At 36.0% G+C, this 16,745-nt stretch overlaps 1 protein-coding gene across 9 annotated transcripts in view; it reads left to right on the forward strand.

Moving 5' to 3' along the window:
• The window catches only part of EPS15 (epidermal growth factor receptor pathway substrate 15), a 139,758-nt gene that overhangs the window by 38,354 nt on the left and 84,659 nt on the right, over nucleotides 1-16,745 (forward strand). For all 9 annotated transcript variants that reach the window (XM_070786545.1, XM_070786548.1, XM_070786550.1 and 6 more), the window contains 4 exons: nucleotides 83-178; nucleotides 1,803-1,868; nucleotides 3,043-3,168; nucleotides 6,672-6,731. In XM_070786545.1, coding sequence (XP_070642646.1) covers nucleotides 83-178; nucleotides 1,803-1,868; nucleotides 3,043-3,168; nucleotides 6,672-6,731 — 348 coding nt within the window. The remainder of the gene's footprint in view (nucleotides 1-82; nucleotides 179-1,802; nucleotides 1,869-3,042; nucleotides 3,169-6,671; nucleotides 6,732-16,745) is intronic.

A 16,745-nucleotide genomic window follows, 5' to 3' on the forward strand; every position in this document is an offset into this window, starting at 1 on the left:
TTTTCAGATGTGTAGATAGATGGATGGATGGATGAATGGGTAGATGGATAATGCTCTTAACAGTCATACTTTTCTTTCTCAGGAATTCTTTGTTGCTTTGCGTCTTGTGGCATGTGCCCAGAATGGATTGGAGGTTTCACTAAGTAGTTTGAACCTGGCTGTTCCTCCACCAAGATTTGTAAGAAATGCTTTTAAATTTAAATTGTATTTTAAAAACTGATACCAAGTGATTAGAAAGTAGTATTTCCTTGCTTCTGTTTACTTTTATTTATTTAACTTCCTATTGATATGCTTTTAGCTTGTTTCCAGTCTTTTATTATTTAAAAATTGCTGCAATAAATAGAAACCTTGAATCTGTCACTTTGCATGTGCAGAAATATATGCATAAATTCTCAGATGTGGAATTGGTGTTTCAAAGTTTGTGCATTGTAATTTTCACTTATAATAACTTGTCTTCCATAGTGGTTGTTTTAGTTCATAGTCCCACCAGCAGTTGGTTGAGTGTACTTTTTCCAGCTTACTGTTGTCAAACTTTTGTTTCTTGTAAATTTGGTAGGTGACCAGTGGAATGTAAGTGTAGTCTTAATTTATCCTTTTGGTTTTATGAAGTGAAGTTGAGTAGTTTTTCTCATGCTTATGAGCCATTTACATTGTCTTTATGTGAAATGTCTGTTAATAACTTCTGCCTATTTTTCTTTGGTTCTTGGTCTTATTGAATTCAAGAGGCTTTTCGTATATTAGGAAAACAGTTGTTTGTCTAGATGAATTGCAAATATTTTTTCCCATTTTGCTATTTGTCTTTTGACTTTGTGGTAATTTGTTTTCCCATAAAGAAGATATTGTATTTAATGTAAATGAATTATTTGAATTTAAGGTTTTTATGATTTCTTTGTTCACATTGACATTAATCCTGATGTAAGGTGTGTATGGATTCAAATTTATATTTCTTCAAGATGACTACCATGTTTATTGAATAATCAGTCTTTTCCATACTAATTTAAATGCCACCTCAATCATGACATTCTCATATGTATTTATTTTTTCTGGGTTTTTCTGTTTATATCCATTGATCTGTTTATCTGTATGTTGATCTCACATTGTTTCAGTGATCATATTTGATAATTTATATCTGATAGGGCTAGTCCTCCCCACCTTACTGCTTTTTTCACAAGTTTCATAGCTCTTCTTGTTTTTAAAATTCAGTATTTTAAAAGTATTTGGTCTAAGTATTATGAATTTAACTTCAGTTTTGAGAATTTCTATACTTCTGAGTTTAATTGTGGAGTCAGGGGGTTAATTTAGGGATTTGTTGCCTAACTATATACTATTAGTAAACATTTTCAAATATAGCCATCTCTACAAGCAAATAAACATAATAACTTGGACATGCTATTGGTAGGTTCCTGTCCTTGTGACTTAGAAATCTTAAGTTGTGCTTGTCCCTGTGTGCTTTCCTTAAATATTGTGGGGAAAAGTCATCAGTTAACAGGGCCATAAATATTTTTGTTACATTCAGATAACCATATCTTCATTTTATTTTGATTTCAGGTGTAATAGGATTTATTCTATAAGACTTAACATGTTTTAGTTAGTGCTCCACAGTCATTTATGCAGCTAACACAGCTAATACAGTTTTTGTTTCATTTGTACTTCAGTGAAAGCCTGAGTTAATGTTAAATAGTGTCCTTTGTGTATTGAGATCCAGCATTTTGTCTGAGTGTTTAAATCCAAACACGATTTCCTCGTCATTTTTTATTGAAATGAGGATTTCAGCCCTTCGTGTGCTATATTTTCCTTTTTAGCATGATACCAGTAGTCCTTTGCTAATCAGTGGAACCTCTGCAGCTGAGCTCCCATGGGCTGTAAAAGTAAGTAAACTTTTTGACTATTCTTTTACCACACTTTGCTTCTTACATACATAATCCTCTCCCCCTTCTTTCAAAATGTATTGCAGGGTGCTTTAGACTTTCATTTTGTACTGTGGAGGAAATGCTGGTACCAGAAATTCCTTGAGTCATGTTATTCTCTGTCAGTCATTTTTTTTCTGTATTGGCTTAATCTCCTTTCTTTTGTAGTGTAAACTAAAAATGGTGATGTCATAATCTGGTATTAACTAAGATATTTGATGAATACGTAGTTTACCCCACTGGTATTATTTCTTATTTGAAAAGTTCTGCCTAACTAAATATTCTTTTTATGACTTTAAAACAATTCTTTAAGAAATCTTTTTCTGAAATGGGTATTTTGCCTTATAGTTATTTAGAAACACTGAAATGGTTATAGCTATCTTACCAGGTTTTAAAAATTGTAATTTTAAAATAGAATATAGCAGATAAAATAATCTGTAATAAATGTATAGCTTTGTCAGAAAACCATTTTGGTTTGTATGCCTTGTGTGCTAGTCTTTAAGGATCTGGTCTTGACTTGGCAAATCATAAATGATAGTTTTTATGTTATACAGATAATTTACAGCGATTTTAGGTATTAGTTTTTATGTTATATAGATAATTTACAGGGATTTTAGGAAATACCTTATTATTGATAGGAAAAAGATATCTTGCTTTGGAAAAAATGAGGGAAATGATGTTTATTTCTTTGGCAAGGATTTCTTGTTTAAAAAAAATTGAGTTTGAAATGTAATTAATGCCAAGTTTAGAAAGTCATAGAATGTCACTAACAGCTGTTGGTTCTTGCAGAAGTTATTGCTTTGCTTTGGGTCTGTTTGAGAGGGTTAGACTAGATGCTCTTCTCAAAGTCCTTCGATCCCTGAAATCTTCTGATTTTAAAATCCCTGATTTTAACTTAACAATAGAAAAGGTAAAGATGACGGTTCAGTTACAAAAGGAATGGAGAGAATTCTAACCTTTTGAGTGAAATAACTTTTAAATTACTATTTACTACATTATATTTGGATGAAAGTGAAATATGTTTTTTAAATGATCATTTTAAAAATGTTGCCTAGTCTTTGAGGACTTAATGTTTATAACTGCAGTTATGTTCCTTTCCCCATTATTTAACTTGCAATCTTTTTTTATATTATAGCCTGAAGATAAGGCCAAATATGATGCAATTTTTGATAGTTTATGCCCAGTGAATGGATTTCTGTCTGGTGATAAAGTGAAACCAGTGTTGCTCAACTCTAAGTTACCTGTGGATATTCTTGGAAGAGTAAGATATTAAATTCTAAGTGTAACTTTTATGTATTTTAATTTTACTTTAAACTGGAACAGTTTAGCTCACTGTTAAAGAATATGTAGATCCTATTTTGAAGTTGCGGTGTTATAGAATTTTTTGTGCTCTCACTTAAACTATTGCCGATTTCTTTCTTTCTTTGGTTATTCCCTCTAAAATATGAGTGTTCGAAATTAGCTGTCATAATCCTCTATGTAAGGCCTTTTGTCTTTGGGTAGTATGCTCTGACCTCCCAGTTCCTTGATTTAATTTCCAGAGACCATCAGTATTCTACATCTCCCTCTATTCCATGACTGTATCATGGGGCCTGGTTAAAGGAATAGTTTCATCTCTGAAATCATAAATTCTACTCTCTAAAGAGAACTTCTTGGCTTTCTAGATTTCTTTCCTAGATATTTGCAAGACTAATTCTTTGATGTTATCAAGACTTTTATCAGTTCAGTTCAGTCGCTCGTTCGTGTCCAACTCTGCGACCCCATGAATCGCAGCACGCCAGGCCTCCCTGTCCATCACCAACTCCTGGACTTCACCCAAACTCATGTCCATCGAGTCAGTGATGCCATCCAGCCATCTCATCCTCCATCGTCCCCTTCCCCTCCTGCCCCCAATCCCTCCCAGCATCAGGGTCTTTTCCAATGAGTCAACTCTTCGCATGAGGTGGTCAAAGTACTGGAGTTTCAGCTTTAGCATCAGTCTTTCCAATGAACACCCAGGACTGATCTCCTTTAGTATGGACTGGTTGGATCTCCTTGCAGTCCAAGGGACTCTCAAGAGTCTTCTCCAACACCACAGTTCAAAAGCATCAATTCTTCGGTGCTCAGCTTTCTTCATAGTCCAACTCTCACATCCATACATGACCACTGGAAAAACCATAGCCTTGACTAGACGGACCTTTGTTGGCAAAGTAATATCTCTGCTTTTGAATATGCTGTCTAGTTTGGTCATAACTTTCCCTCCAAGGAGTAGGATCAGACTCTTATTTTCTCTGTCCTTTGGATTTACTTTTTCCTTCATCCACCTTGGATTCTTTTGGTTCACAGTTTCATGTCAGTATCCTTAGCTTCTTTGCCATGTTTTCTAATCTCCTGCGTGAGAGGAGGAGCTTCTTACATGAAGCTAATTATTTGCCTTCTCTCTGGTTGCATTTGGACTATTGAGAAAGTCTCGTAAGATTAGTATCCTCATAGTTTTGTGATCACCAGCTTCAGCTGGGCTTTCTGTACTATAGCCTCTCTTGTGCTGTTTGCATAGTGATTTCTTAATACCCCTCTTTATATTTTAGACCTTGTCTACTCTCTTTAAACCTCTAGTCTTTTCTTTAATTTCTTACTTAGACTATATAGGGTTGAATCATGGCTACACCATTTCTTAACTGTGTGACCTTGGGCAAATCATTAGAAAACCATGTTTCAGTTTTCTAATCTTTTAAAATTAGCTTGTTTTCTATGGATTCCCTGGTAAGTCAGACGGTAAAGAATCCACCTGCAGTGCAGGAGACCCTGGTTTGATTCCTGGGTTGGAAAGATCCCATGGAGAAGGGATAGGCTGCCTACTCCGGTATTCTTGGTCTTCCCAGGTGGCTCAGACAGTAAAGAATCTGCCTGCAATGAGGGAGACCTGGGTTTGATCCCTGGGTTGGGAAGATCTCCTGGAGAAGGGAATGGCTACCCACTCCAGTATTCTTGCCTGAAGAATTCTGTGGACAGAGGAGCCTGGCAGCCTACAGTTCACGGGATCGCAAAGAGTCAGACATGACTGAGTGACTTTCGTATGACATCGTTCTGTTTATAGGGTACACAAGTTAAATGGGATAATGTATACAAAGTACCTAGCACAGAGCTTGGTACATACTCTTTGAATGTTAGCTGCCATGATGATGATGATGACAACAACTTGTCATCACAATACCAGTAACTACTGGATCAGTGTTGTATAATTTGGGTGCTAAACTAATTTTCTAATCTTGTTTTCTACTAATTATTTTTATACCATATGATCAGTATTAGATTTCTAAACTATAAATGTAATCTTGTTATTTTTTACTTGAAAGTTACCCTCTTAGGCAGCTTCCTATTGCATTTGGGATAAAGTCGAAACTTCAGGACCCTCAGCGACCAGACGTTTGCTTGTATTCACTCCTGTCTCTCATCAGTATACCTTCTCTTTCTGCCACAAATAAAATTTTGTTGACTAACTTAAATACCTTCATTTCAACAATTTAAAATAGTCTATAGCTGGTCTAAAGCTATGGAAGATAGTCTAGGTTTAGACCAAATATATCAGGACTTTAGGTTTATCGGGCTTCCCTGGTGGCTCAGATGGTAAAGCATCTGCCCACAATGTGGGAGACTGGGGTTTTATCCCTGGGTTGGGAAGATCCCCTGGAGAAGGAAATGGCAACCCACTCCAGTATTCTTGCCTGGAGAATCCCATGGACAGAGGAGCCTGGTGGACCACAGTCCATGGGGTTGCAAAGAGTCGGACACAACTGAGTGACTTCACTTTCTTTCTTTAAGGTTTATTTATTCTCTGTATGATCTGGACATTAGTTGGCTAATGATTAATAATACAATGTTCATTGAATATGTATTTCAGTTGAGTAGCGGTTCCTGTGTTATAGGAAAACAATAATGGACTTGGTTGGAAGTCTTTAGATTGAAGACTGATTCTGTTACTTAATAATAGTTACATGATCCTATATAAGTCATGTAGTCTCGGGTCTAAAATAGGTTTTATAGTACCACATGAAGTTGTTGCATGAAGTAACTGAGGTGATGTTTTTAAAAAAATGTAGTAGTTTAAAGTTGTTGTTTAGTGGCTCAGTTTTGTCCAACTCTTTGTGACCCCCATGGACTGTAGCACACCAGGCTTTCCTGTCCTTGACCATCTTCTGGAGCTTGCTCAAATTCGTGTCCATTGAACTGGTGATGCCATCCAACCATCTCATGTCTGTCGTCCCCTTCTCCTCCTGCCCTCAGTCTTTCCCAGCAGCAGGGTCTTTTCCAATGAGTCAGCTCTTTGCATCAGGTGGCCAAAGTATTGGAGCTTCAACTTCAGCATCAGTCCTTTCGATGAATATTGAGGACTGAGTTCCTTTAGGATTAACTGGTTTGATGTCCTTGTAGTCCAAGGGATTCTCAAGAGTCTTCTCCAACACCACAGTTCAAGCATCAAAAAACTGTTTAATGTACGGTGTTACATAGTTGTTTTCTTAGTTGAGAGGAGCAAAACATTTTCTTTAAAAATTAGCAAAGTGATTTCTGTTTAAAACTACTTGGTATTAAGAATTATTATTAATTTTTTTTTTTTTACAGAAATTCTATTAGTGATGTAATAAGATGCCCAGCATAATTGAAATTTCTCAGAAAAATAGATTTTATAATGTTTAGGCAAAGCTTTTTCCTCCAAATATATATATTTGATATATACAATTAGCACATGAAATGATGTTAATCTTAACCAATTATTTTCTTTTTAAGGTTTGGGAATTGAGTGATATTGACCATGATGGAATGCTTGACAGAGATGAGTTTGCCGTTGTAAGTAACCTAATGCTTTTGAAATTTTAAACATCTTAATGGTTTTCTCAAGTGAAAATTTCCCATTTTTGTTTATCTTTAGAGGAAAACTACATTTCTCTTAAAAATAATGGTATGACTATTTTTACCTAGAATTTATAGTCAATAAATATTATTCAGCAAATGGGTAATGGAGAGGGAATGTTTTTGCCCTCTTCGTTTTATTTGACTTTAAGATATGTAAGAATACATGCTTTGGATAATGCACTCTAAAGATCCTGAGTATAATCTTTTGAATCTCAACTTGACCAGGCATCTTAGTGCCTACTTCTGCTGTGAAATGTCTTTATTTCAAATACACTCCCAAATTTTCATATTTGTTTCATTAAAGGAAAACATGAATAATACAATATTTTCACCTCATTTATGGAAGCAGAGAAAATTTAGACATCTTATCCGAAGATATATTATCCTTAGTAAATGGATACTTAATTCTTCAGAGAGCTGTTTTCATGTCTTCCTTAAGGGTTACATGAGATTCTGCTGTGAACTCATGAATGATAAATCTCTAATCCCCCTTTAATCTCTTATGTGGAAATTAGTCTTTTCAAATTTTCTCTCTTTATTTTGCTAAGAAATTGTTGTTTCTTTGACTTTCAGATTTGCCACATAATTGCACTATTCTTTATTCTCTTCTGGGTTTGTGTTTGGGTGTCTTTCTCTTTCCAGATCTTACTTATTTTTGCTTCTTGTTTTTTGTTTAACTGAATTTTTGTGTAGCCTAATAATCTTGTAAAAAGAGCCGTCTTTTCTGGTAGTATCTTTAGGATTTTCTATGTATAGTATCATGTCATCTGCAAACAAGGACAGTTTTATTTCTTTTCCAATTTGAATTCCTTTTATTTCTTTTTCTTATTGCTATATTGAATAAAAGTGATGAGAGTAGACATCCTTGTCTTGTTCCTGATTTTAGAGGAAATGCTTTCAGCATTTAATGTTATGTTACCTGTGAATTTGTCCTATATGGCCTTTATTATGTTGAGGTAGTTTCCTGCTATGCCCATTTTTGGATAGGTTTTATTATAAATAGATGTTGAATTTTGTCAAGAGCTATTTTGGCATCTATGAGCTGATCATATGTTTTTTATTTTTTTGTGTGGTTTCTTCATCTGGTTTTGGGCTTCCCTGGTGGCTCAGATGGTAAAGAATCCGCCTGCAATGCTGGAGACCTGGGTTGGGAAGGTCTGCTGGGGGAGGGCTTGGTAACCCACTCCAGTATTGCCTGGAGAATCGCCATGGACTGAGGAGCCTGGCAGGTTATAGTCCATGGGGTCACAAAGAGTTGGACATGCCTGATAAGCTAAGCACACAGCATCTGATTTTGGTATCAAGGTGATGGTGGCCTCATAGAATAAGTTGAGATGTGTTCCTTCCTTTGCAATTTCTTTGAATAGTTTAAGAAAGATTGGTATTACTCTTTTCTGAATTGTTGGTAGAATTTACAGGTAGAACCTGTGAAGCTATCTGATCCTGAATTTTTGTTTGTTGAGAGTTTTTAAATCACAGATTCAAGTTCAGTACTTAAAATTGGTCTGTTCATATTTTCTATTTCTCCCTGGTTTAGTCTTGAGAGATTGTATTTTTCTAGTAATTGGTCCATTTCTTCGAGGTTGTACATTTTTTTGCATATAGTTGCTTGTATTGTCTTTTATGGAGCTTTAAGTCTCTTTCATTTATTTCTGCTTTGATCTTTATGATTTCTCTCCTCTTACTAACTTTGGGTTTTGTTTGTTCTTATTTCTCTAGTTGCTTTAGCTGTAATATTAGGTTGTTTATTTGAGATTTTTCTTGTTTCCTGAGGTAAGCTTGTGTTGTTATAGACTTCCTTCATAGAACTGCATTTGCTGCATTTAATAGGTTTTAGATCGTCATATTTTCATTTTCATTTGTCTCTAGATATTTTATTTCCTCTTTGATTTCTTCAGGGACATGTTGGTTGTTTAGTAACACTGTTTAGCTTCCATGTGTTTGTGGTTTTTGTAGTTTTCTCTTAGTTGATTTCTAATCTCATAGCATTGTGGTTGGAAAACATACTTGATACAATTGCAATTTTCTTAAATTTACTGAGGCTTACTTTATGGCTCAGTACGTGTTCTCTCCTGGAGAATGTTCCATGTGCACTTGAAAAGAACATGTATTCTGCTGCGTTCAGATGAAATGCTCTATTAATATTAGTTCCATCTGGTCTAATGGGCCATTTAAGGCCTGTATTTCCTCATTTATTTTTGTCTGGATGATCTGTCCATTGATATAAGTAGGGTGTTAAAATTCCCTACCATTACTGTATTACTGTCAATTTCTCCTTTTATGTCTGTTAACATTTACTATATATATTGACATGCCCCTATGTTGAGGGCATATATATAGTTACAATTGTTGTATCTTCTTGATCCCTTGATCATTACATAGTGTCCTTTGTTGTCTCTTATAACAGTCTTTTTTTTAAAGTCTATTATATCTGATTTGAGTATTGGTACTGCAGCTTTCTTCTGATACCCATTTGCATGGAATACCTTTTTTTCATTCTCTCACTTTCAGTCTGTAGATCTGATACCCATTTGCATGGAATACCTTTTTTTCATTCTCTCACTTTCAGTCTCTAGATCTGAAGTGAATCTCTTATAGACAGCATATATATATGGGTCTTGTTTTTGTATCCATTCAGTCAGTCTGTGTCTTTTGGATGGAGCATTTAATCTATTTTCACTTAAGGTAATTATTGCTATGTATGTTCTTATTGCTGTTTTTGTTAATTGTTTTGAATTTGTAGGTCTTTTTTCTTCCTTTCCTCTTTTGTTCACTTGTGATTTGATGACTTTAGTGTTGTGTTTGGATTCCTTTTTTTTTTGTTTGTGTATATATGTATTATAGATTTTTTTGGTTTGCAGTTCCCATAAGGTTTTGATATAGCAGTCTATATATATTTCCATGATTGTTTTAAGTTGCTGATCTCTTTAGTTCAAATGCATTTCAGATACCTTGCTTTTGTACTCTCATCACGATTTTTGGTTTAGATACCATATTTGTGTGTGGATGATTTCCCACCTTTACTCTAGGTTTGCCTTTACCAGTGAGCTTTCCCATTTTGTAATTTTCTTGTTTCTCATTGTGGCCTTTTCTTTTCCACCTGGAGAAGTTCCTTTAGCATTTGCCATAATGCTGGTTTGGTGGTACTAAATTCTTTTTTGCCTTTGCTTGTCTGTAAAGCTTTTGATTTCTCCATCAAATCTGAACAAGAGCCTTGCTGAGCAGAGTATTCTTGATTGTAGGCTTTTCCCTTTTATCTTTAAATGTATCATGCCACTCTCTTCTGTCTGTAAAGTTTCTGCTGAAAACTCAGCTGATAACTTTATGGAGATACGCTTGTATGTTATTTGTTGCTTTTCACTTGTTAGTTTTAATATTTTTTCTTTCTCTTTAATTTTTGTCAGTTTGATTACTATGTCCCAGCATGTTCCTCCTTTGGTTGATGCTGTATGGTACTCTCTGTGCTTCCTGGACTTGAGTGACTGCTTCCTTTCCCATGTTAGGGGAGTTTTCAGCTATTATCTCTGTAAGTATTATCTTCTCAGGCCCTTTCTCTCTCTTCCTTCTGGTATCCCTATAATGCAAAGTTGCTGTGATTGACATTGTCCCAGAGGTTTCTTACACTGTCCTCGTTTCTTTTCAGTCTTTTTTCTTTATTCTGTTCCATGGCAGTGATTTCCAGTACTCTTTCAGCTCCCTTATCCATTCTTCTGCCTCATTTATTCTTATATTGATTCCTTCTAGTTTATTTTTTATTTCAGTTGTTGTATTCTTCAACTATCTTTGGTTGTTCTTTATTTTTTCTAATTATTTGTTAAAAACTTATTGTAACTTCTTGCTTTATGCTTTATTCTTTTCCCAAGTTCTTGGATCATCTTTGCGATCATTACTCTGAACTCTCTCTTGGGTAGATTGCCTATCTCCATGTCACTTAGTTATTTTTATGGGGTTTTATCTTGTTCCTTTGTCTGGAACATAATCCTCTGCCATCTCCTTTTGTCTAAAGTTCTATTTGTATTTTTATGTATGTGGAAAGTTAGTTATGTTTCTCGACATTGGAGAAGTGGCCTTCTGTAGAGGATGTCCTCTGTGTACCAGCCATATACTCCCCTCTCATCACAGTGGCCAGGAACCAGTTGGTCCCAGGGTAGGTTCTGACCTGTGTTTGCAGACTCAGTTGTGTAGGCTGTGGCACTGTATATTTCTTGCTTCTGGTGTTTGCCCCCTGCTGGGTGAGGCTGGTCAAGCTTCCTAGTGGTTAGGGGCAGGTTTCTGCCCACTGATGGGTGGAATTGATCTTGGCTCTTTGGTGTACAGTGCTATGTCAAGGAGTGTGTCTAGAGGTGGTTGTGGTCTCAGGAAGTCTTTAGGCTGCCTATCTTTTGGTGGATGGGACTGTGTTCCTTCCCTGTTGGTTGTTTGGCCAGAGGCATCCCAACACTGGAGCCTACAGGCTATTGGCTTGGTCAGGTCTTGGTGCTAATGTCCCAAGCAAGATATCCTCTGGATATATTTGTCACTAGCTTTTGCGTTCTAAGAGAGAGCCACACCCACCCCCTACTTTGGTGGGAGACCCTCCAAGACCAACAGGTAGGTCTGGCCTAGGCTCCTATGAATTTACTGCTTTTCCTTGGTTCCTAGTGCACATGAGACCTTGGGTGCACCCTCCAAAAGTGTAGTCTTTGTTTCCCCCAGTCCTGTAGAGTAAGACTCGCTGACCTTCCAAGCCAGGGGCTCTGGGGACTCCCCCTACTGATGCCAGACCCCCAGACCCGGGAGCCTAATGTGGGACTCAGAGCTCTCTCTCCTCGGGAGATCTTCTGCTATATGATTATATTCGGTTTGTGAGTCTCCCATCCAGAGGTGTGGGATTTGGTTATATAGCAGATGTGCCCCTCCTACCATCTTATTGTGATTTCCTTTTTGTCTTTGGATGTAGAATATTTTTTTTTTTTTTGGTATGTTCCAGTCTTTTTTACTGATGATTGTTCAGTGGTTAGTTGTCATGTTGATGTTCCTGTGGAGGAGTAAGCTCAAGGTCTTCTATTCCAACATCTTGTCTTCTCTTCCTCACTGGGCGCCCCAGCAGGAACAGAGCACGGAGGTCCTGAGAGCCCTGTTATCAAGTCTTCCTAATGCAACCTAGATACAGCCATCTTTGGCAAACCCTGAGAAAGTAGAGAGTAAACCATGTGAGAGTGTTCTGAAAAGGAAGGATCTGTGCTGCTATTTAAGGAAAAACCATCCCAGGTAAAAGTCTGCATGGCCCCTACTCAGATGTAAGGGTGCAGACTGGAGTGCTTTTCTCCTGCATATGTGGCCACATGCAGGCAATTGTTCCAGAGCCAAAGTGTGTTTTTATTTTTTGAATGGGAATAAATAAAAATGAAGTTCATAAGAAATTCTAATTTGGTTTGTTGAATTACAATATGGATTTTTAAAAACAATAACTTATTTCATTAATGAACCAAAGTTTGGTTGAACCTGAGTCTTTATGTTCAAGACTTAAACTTTAAAATTTGTAACCAAACCAAATTCTTTCTTTCCTTTTATAGCATAGGTGGGATTTTGGGGTTGGTTTGCTTTTTTAATTAGAATAAATAAAGTTGAAGATAGTGAGATATTCTAACTTTCATAACTTCTGTTGTATGTAAACCTTTAATCAACAGTACTTATTTCTTTTCAAAGGTAAATGCTTTTCCTGTTCTCTGAAATCTAGTGCTTTAGTTAAAAATCCAGAATCTAGAGTATCTTGGTGGAGTTTTTCTTTTTTTCTTTTAACTAAATTTGTAAAGGTTAGGCCTTGGCATGCCTTGGGTGTTCTGGCCACAATTAAAATGACTTTGGAAAGTACTTTCAGGGATCATTTCTATTGTTCATAAAACGACTTTTGAGATGGGTGTGTACGTATTGTTGTTGTTGTTGTTCAGTTGCTAAGTCGTGTCTGACCCTTTGCAACCCCAGGAACTACAGCACACCAGGTTTCCCTGTCCTTCACTATCTCCCAGAGTTTATTCAGATTCATATCCATTGAGTTGATGATGCTCTCTGGCCATCTCATCCTCTACCACTGCCTTCTCCTTTTGCCCTTAATCTTTCCCAGCAGCAGGATATTTTCAAATGAGTCAGCTCTTCACATTAGGTGGCCAGAGTATTGGAACTTGAGCTTCAGCACTCACCAGTCCCTCTAATGACTATTAGAGGCTTGATTTCATTTAGGATTGACTGGTTTGATCTCTTTATAGTCCAAGGGACTCTTAAGAGTCTTCTCCAATACCACAATTCGAAAGCATCAGTTCCTCAGTGCCTCGCCATTTTTATGGGCCAACTCTCACATCCATAGCTGACTACTAGAAAAACCACAGCTTTGACCATATGGACCTTTGTCTGCAAAGTGATGTCTTTGCCTTTCAGTACACTGTCTAGGTTTATCATAGCTTTCCTTCTGCAGAGCAAGTGTCTCTTCATTTCATGGCTGCAGTGCCAGGCTGCAAAATAACTGCCGACGGTGACTGCAGTCATGTGTGTATGTATACACACAAAAATAAGATGGCAAAAAATAATTTCTACATCCTTGAATGCAGATTTTTTAAAGGTCAATGACTATTACAAGTATTTTGTTTGCTCATGAATGAATTATATGACTAGAGTATAAGGATATTGGAAGTACACCTTCCTGAATTTTACTTCTGACTTACTTAGCTGAGGAGAATGTCTGATAGGGCATTAAGGGGACATTTTGTGAAAGAGTCAAATTTTCCTCTCTGGTATCTGTTTGAAAACTCAAAATACCATAATATATAAAACTGGGGGGCTTCCCTCGTGGTACAGAGAATAAGAACCTGCCTGCCATTACAGGGGATAACACAGGTTTGATCCCTTGTCCAAGAAGATTCCACATGTTGCAGAGTAACTAAATCCAGGTGCCACAGCTTGGGACTTGCTACTGAGCCCACACTCTAGAACCCATGAGCTGCAACCACTGAGCCAGTGCGCCACAAATCCTGAAGTCCATGGGCTCCACATGCTGCACTACTGAGCCCATGTGCTGCAAAAGACCCAGCACAACCAAAAATAAAATAAATAAAAAATTATGATATTGGGAAATGACTAATAATTATGTTAAAGTTTATTGTTCCCTTTGTTGGAATGAGTTCTATCAGTGTGCAGTCCTATTTCTTTGTTTTATTGAGTCTGAAACCACGGTTTTTAAACTTAAAGTGAAGACCCTTAAATTTAATAATTTAATATTTGGTAAATGAGCTTATACTTTATCATAGATTTTAGAGTTGAACAAGATCCTGTAAATTAGCTCCTCTAAGCAGATCGGTTAGTGACAGCGAGAACTGAACCTGGGCCTTCTAGATCATGCTGATTTTGATTTGTTTTTATGTTTATTAAATTTTAGAATGGCTTTAAAGTTGTAGGAAAGTTGTAGATAAAATACAGAGAATTCCTCAATACCCCTCACCCCACTTCTCTTACAATATTAACATATTACATTGTCATGGTACTTACGTCAAAACTAAAACCAACATTGGTACATTACTGTTAATTGAACTCTAGACCTTATTTGCATTTCACCAGTGTTTCCTTTCAGTCCTTGGATTCCGTCTAGGCTGCCACACTACATTTAATTGCCGTGTATTCTCAGTCTCTCTGGTCTTTGATAGTTTCTCAGTGTTTCCTTTTTTCCTATAACTTTTAACATTATCTAGGAGTACTAGCTAGGTATCTTGTGGAATGTCTTCCAACCTAGAAATAAGTGTTTTTCTCATAATTAGCCTGAGGGTATGAATTTTTGAAAAGAATACCACAGATGTAGAATACCTCTCTCATCACTTTTATTGGCAAGTGGGGCATGGGTGCATGATGTCCACATGCCACCACTGGTAATATTAATCTTCATCACTTGGTTAAGGCTGTGTTTGCAAAGTTCCTCCACTGTAATTTCCCCCTTATCATTCTTTCCTCCTTGGAGAGAGAGACTTATGACTTTATATTCTTTTTATATATAAAAATATAATAATAATAATATTATTATTATTATATTTTTTGTAATATATTATAATAATATAAAAATTTATATTATTTTACTTTTTTTCTGTCTTCCTATCTATTTATTCGTTTTTACATTCTTAAATTTTTCTGTTAGATAAGTTCTTAGATTGAAAGTGGTGAAATTTTTGTCAGTATTATTTGTTGGATCCTCATTATATGAAGAGTTTTTGGGACTTAGAGAATTATTAAGACTCTCTCTCAACTTGTTCACATTGCATTGAAATTTACTTTTCACATGTTTGCTCCTTCTGTTGGATTCTTAAAATGAAAGATCCCTTTACTTTTGTATTTGTAATGCCTAGCACAGTGTCTGGTGGCAAGAAACTTTTCAGTAAATGATTTATTGAACTAAATTGATGAGAGAAGCATGTATTACTTGGAAGACATAAAAAAACACCTGATATTTTCATCCTAGATTGCTGTTACTAGATGTTGGCAGTTCAGCTGATTGAGTAAACCAATGAGCAAACAGAACTCCTCAGGAAACTCCTAAAATACTGGTTCTCAAAGTATGGTCTCCCATAAATAACATCAGTGTCACCGGTTAACTTACTAGAAATGCAAATTCTCAGGCGTTAACCTCAGACTAATTGAATAAGAATCACTGGGGTTGGGTTGAAAAACCTGTGTTTTAACAAACCCTCCAGGTGTTTCTGGTGGCCACTAAATTTTGAGAAATACTCTCTAAAAGCATAGAGGATGAGAAAAATCAAAGAAAGTGAGCCACTAGTGGTAATTGACTGGAGCAGTGAAACTAAAGTACCCTCTTTTCCTGTTGTCTGTATCTCTGAGTAAGCTTAGGTTTATTTTTGATGCTTTTACCTTGAAATCATCAAAAAGATGTTTGAAATGCTTCTTAGTTAAGTGTCTCTCTAGCTGTGCAAATGCGTTTGCTAGTACCTAGAACTTGTCAGTTTAAAAACTAGTTGCTGGCCAGGTTTTGGGGGAAGGAGGTTTTGTTTTTTTGTGTGTGTGGGTTTTTTGTTTTTGACAAGTGTACATCATTTGATTCAGTTGCTGTTTTAGTTTCAATGATACACTTTGATTAAGATAAAGTACAATATAATAGGAAATCAAGCATAATCATAACAGTATACCGTTCACTGTTTCAGTTTTATTTGGTGGAAAAAATTTTGACTTCAGTTGTCAGGAAAACTGTTTTCAAGGCAACATGAACTTAGCAATACTTTTTTTAACTTTAAAAAAATGTGTTGTCTATTGGCAGCAGATGGCTGACATAGCTTTTTTGCTTCAAGTGTCCACTTTTCCAGGAAATGACTCCCATCTGTACAAGAGGAATGCTGACCTTTAATGTGCATGTTATTCACTTCTTTTAACTCAGTGCCAAGCTAATATACTCAAATATATTGTGAATTTGGTTGAAAGTATGTGCTAGCCAGATTGTTTTGTTTCTGGCGATTCAAGCTTTTGAAAATAGAAAGTTTGTGGGGTTTTTTTTTTTTTTGTATTTTATAATTAAAAATAACTTTTAATAGGTAAAATAGTTTCATGGTTCATAAATCAGTTCAATATAAAAGGATATTCAGTGGAAAAAAATATCAGTCTCATCCTTGCCCTCAACTGCTCCATTTACACCTACTCTGTATATTCTTATGTATCCTGCCTTTGTTTATACTCCTAGAATTTCTTAATGCAAATTGAAACAAATTTGAGTAACTATTATCCTGTTACTGCAAAGATTATACACTATTATACATACACACTGTTCAACACTATACTTAATTTCATGTTAACATTGTATTTTGGATATCTTTTCACACACAGTGCTCCATGATTCTTTTTTCTGGTCAGCATTATTGAGGACTACTTTACATACAATGAATTGCATTCAATTTAAATATATAATTTGATGAGTTTTGACAATTG

The sequence above is a fragment of the Bos indicus genome, chromosome 3, assembly GCF_029378745.1.
Source record: "Bos indicus isolate NIAB-ARS_2022 breed Sahiwal x Tharparkar chromosome 3, NIAB-ARS_B.indTharparkar_mat_pri_1.0, whole genome shotgun sequence".
Lineage (NCBI taxonomy): Eukaryota > Metazoa > Chordata > Mammalia > Artiodactyla > Bovidae > Bos > Bos indicus.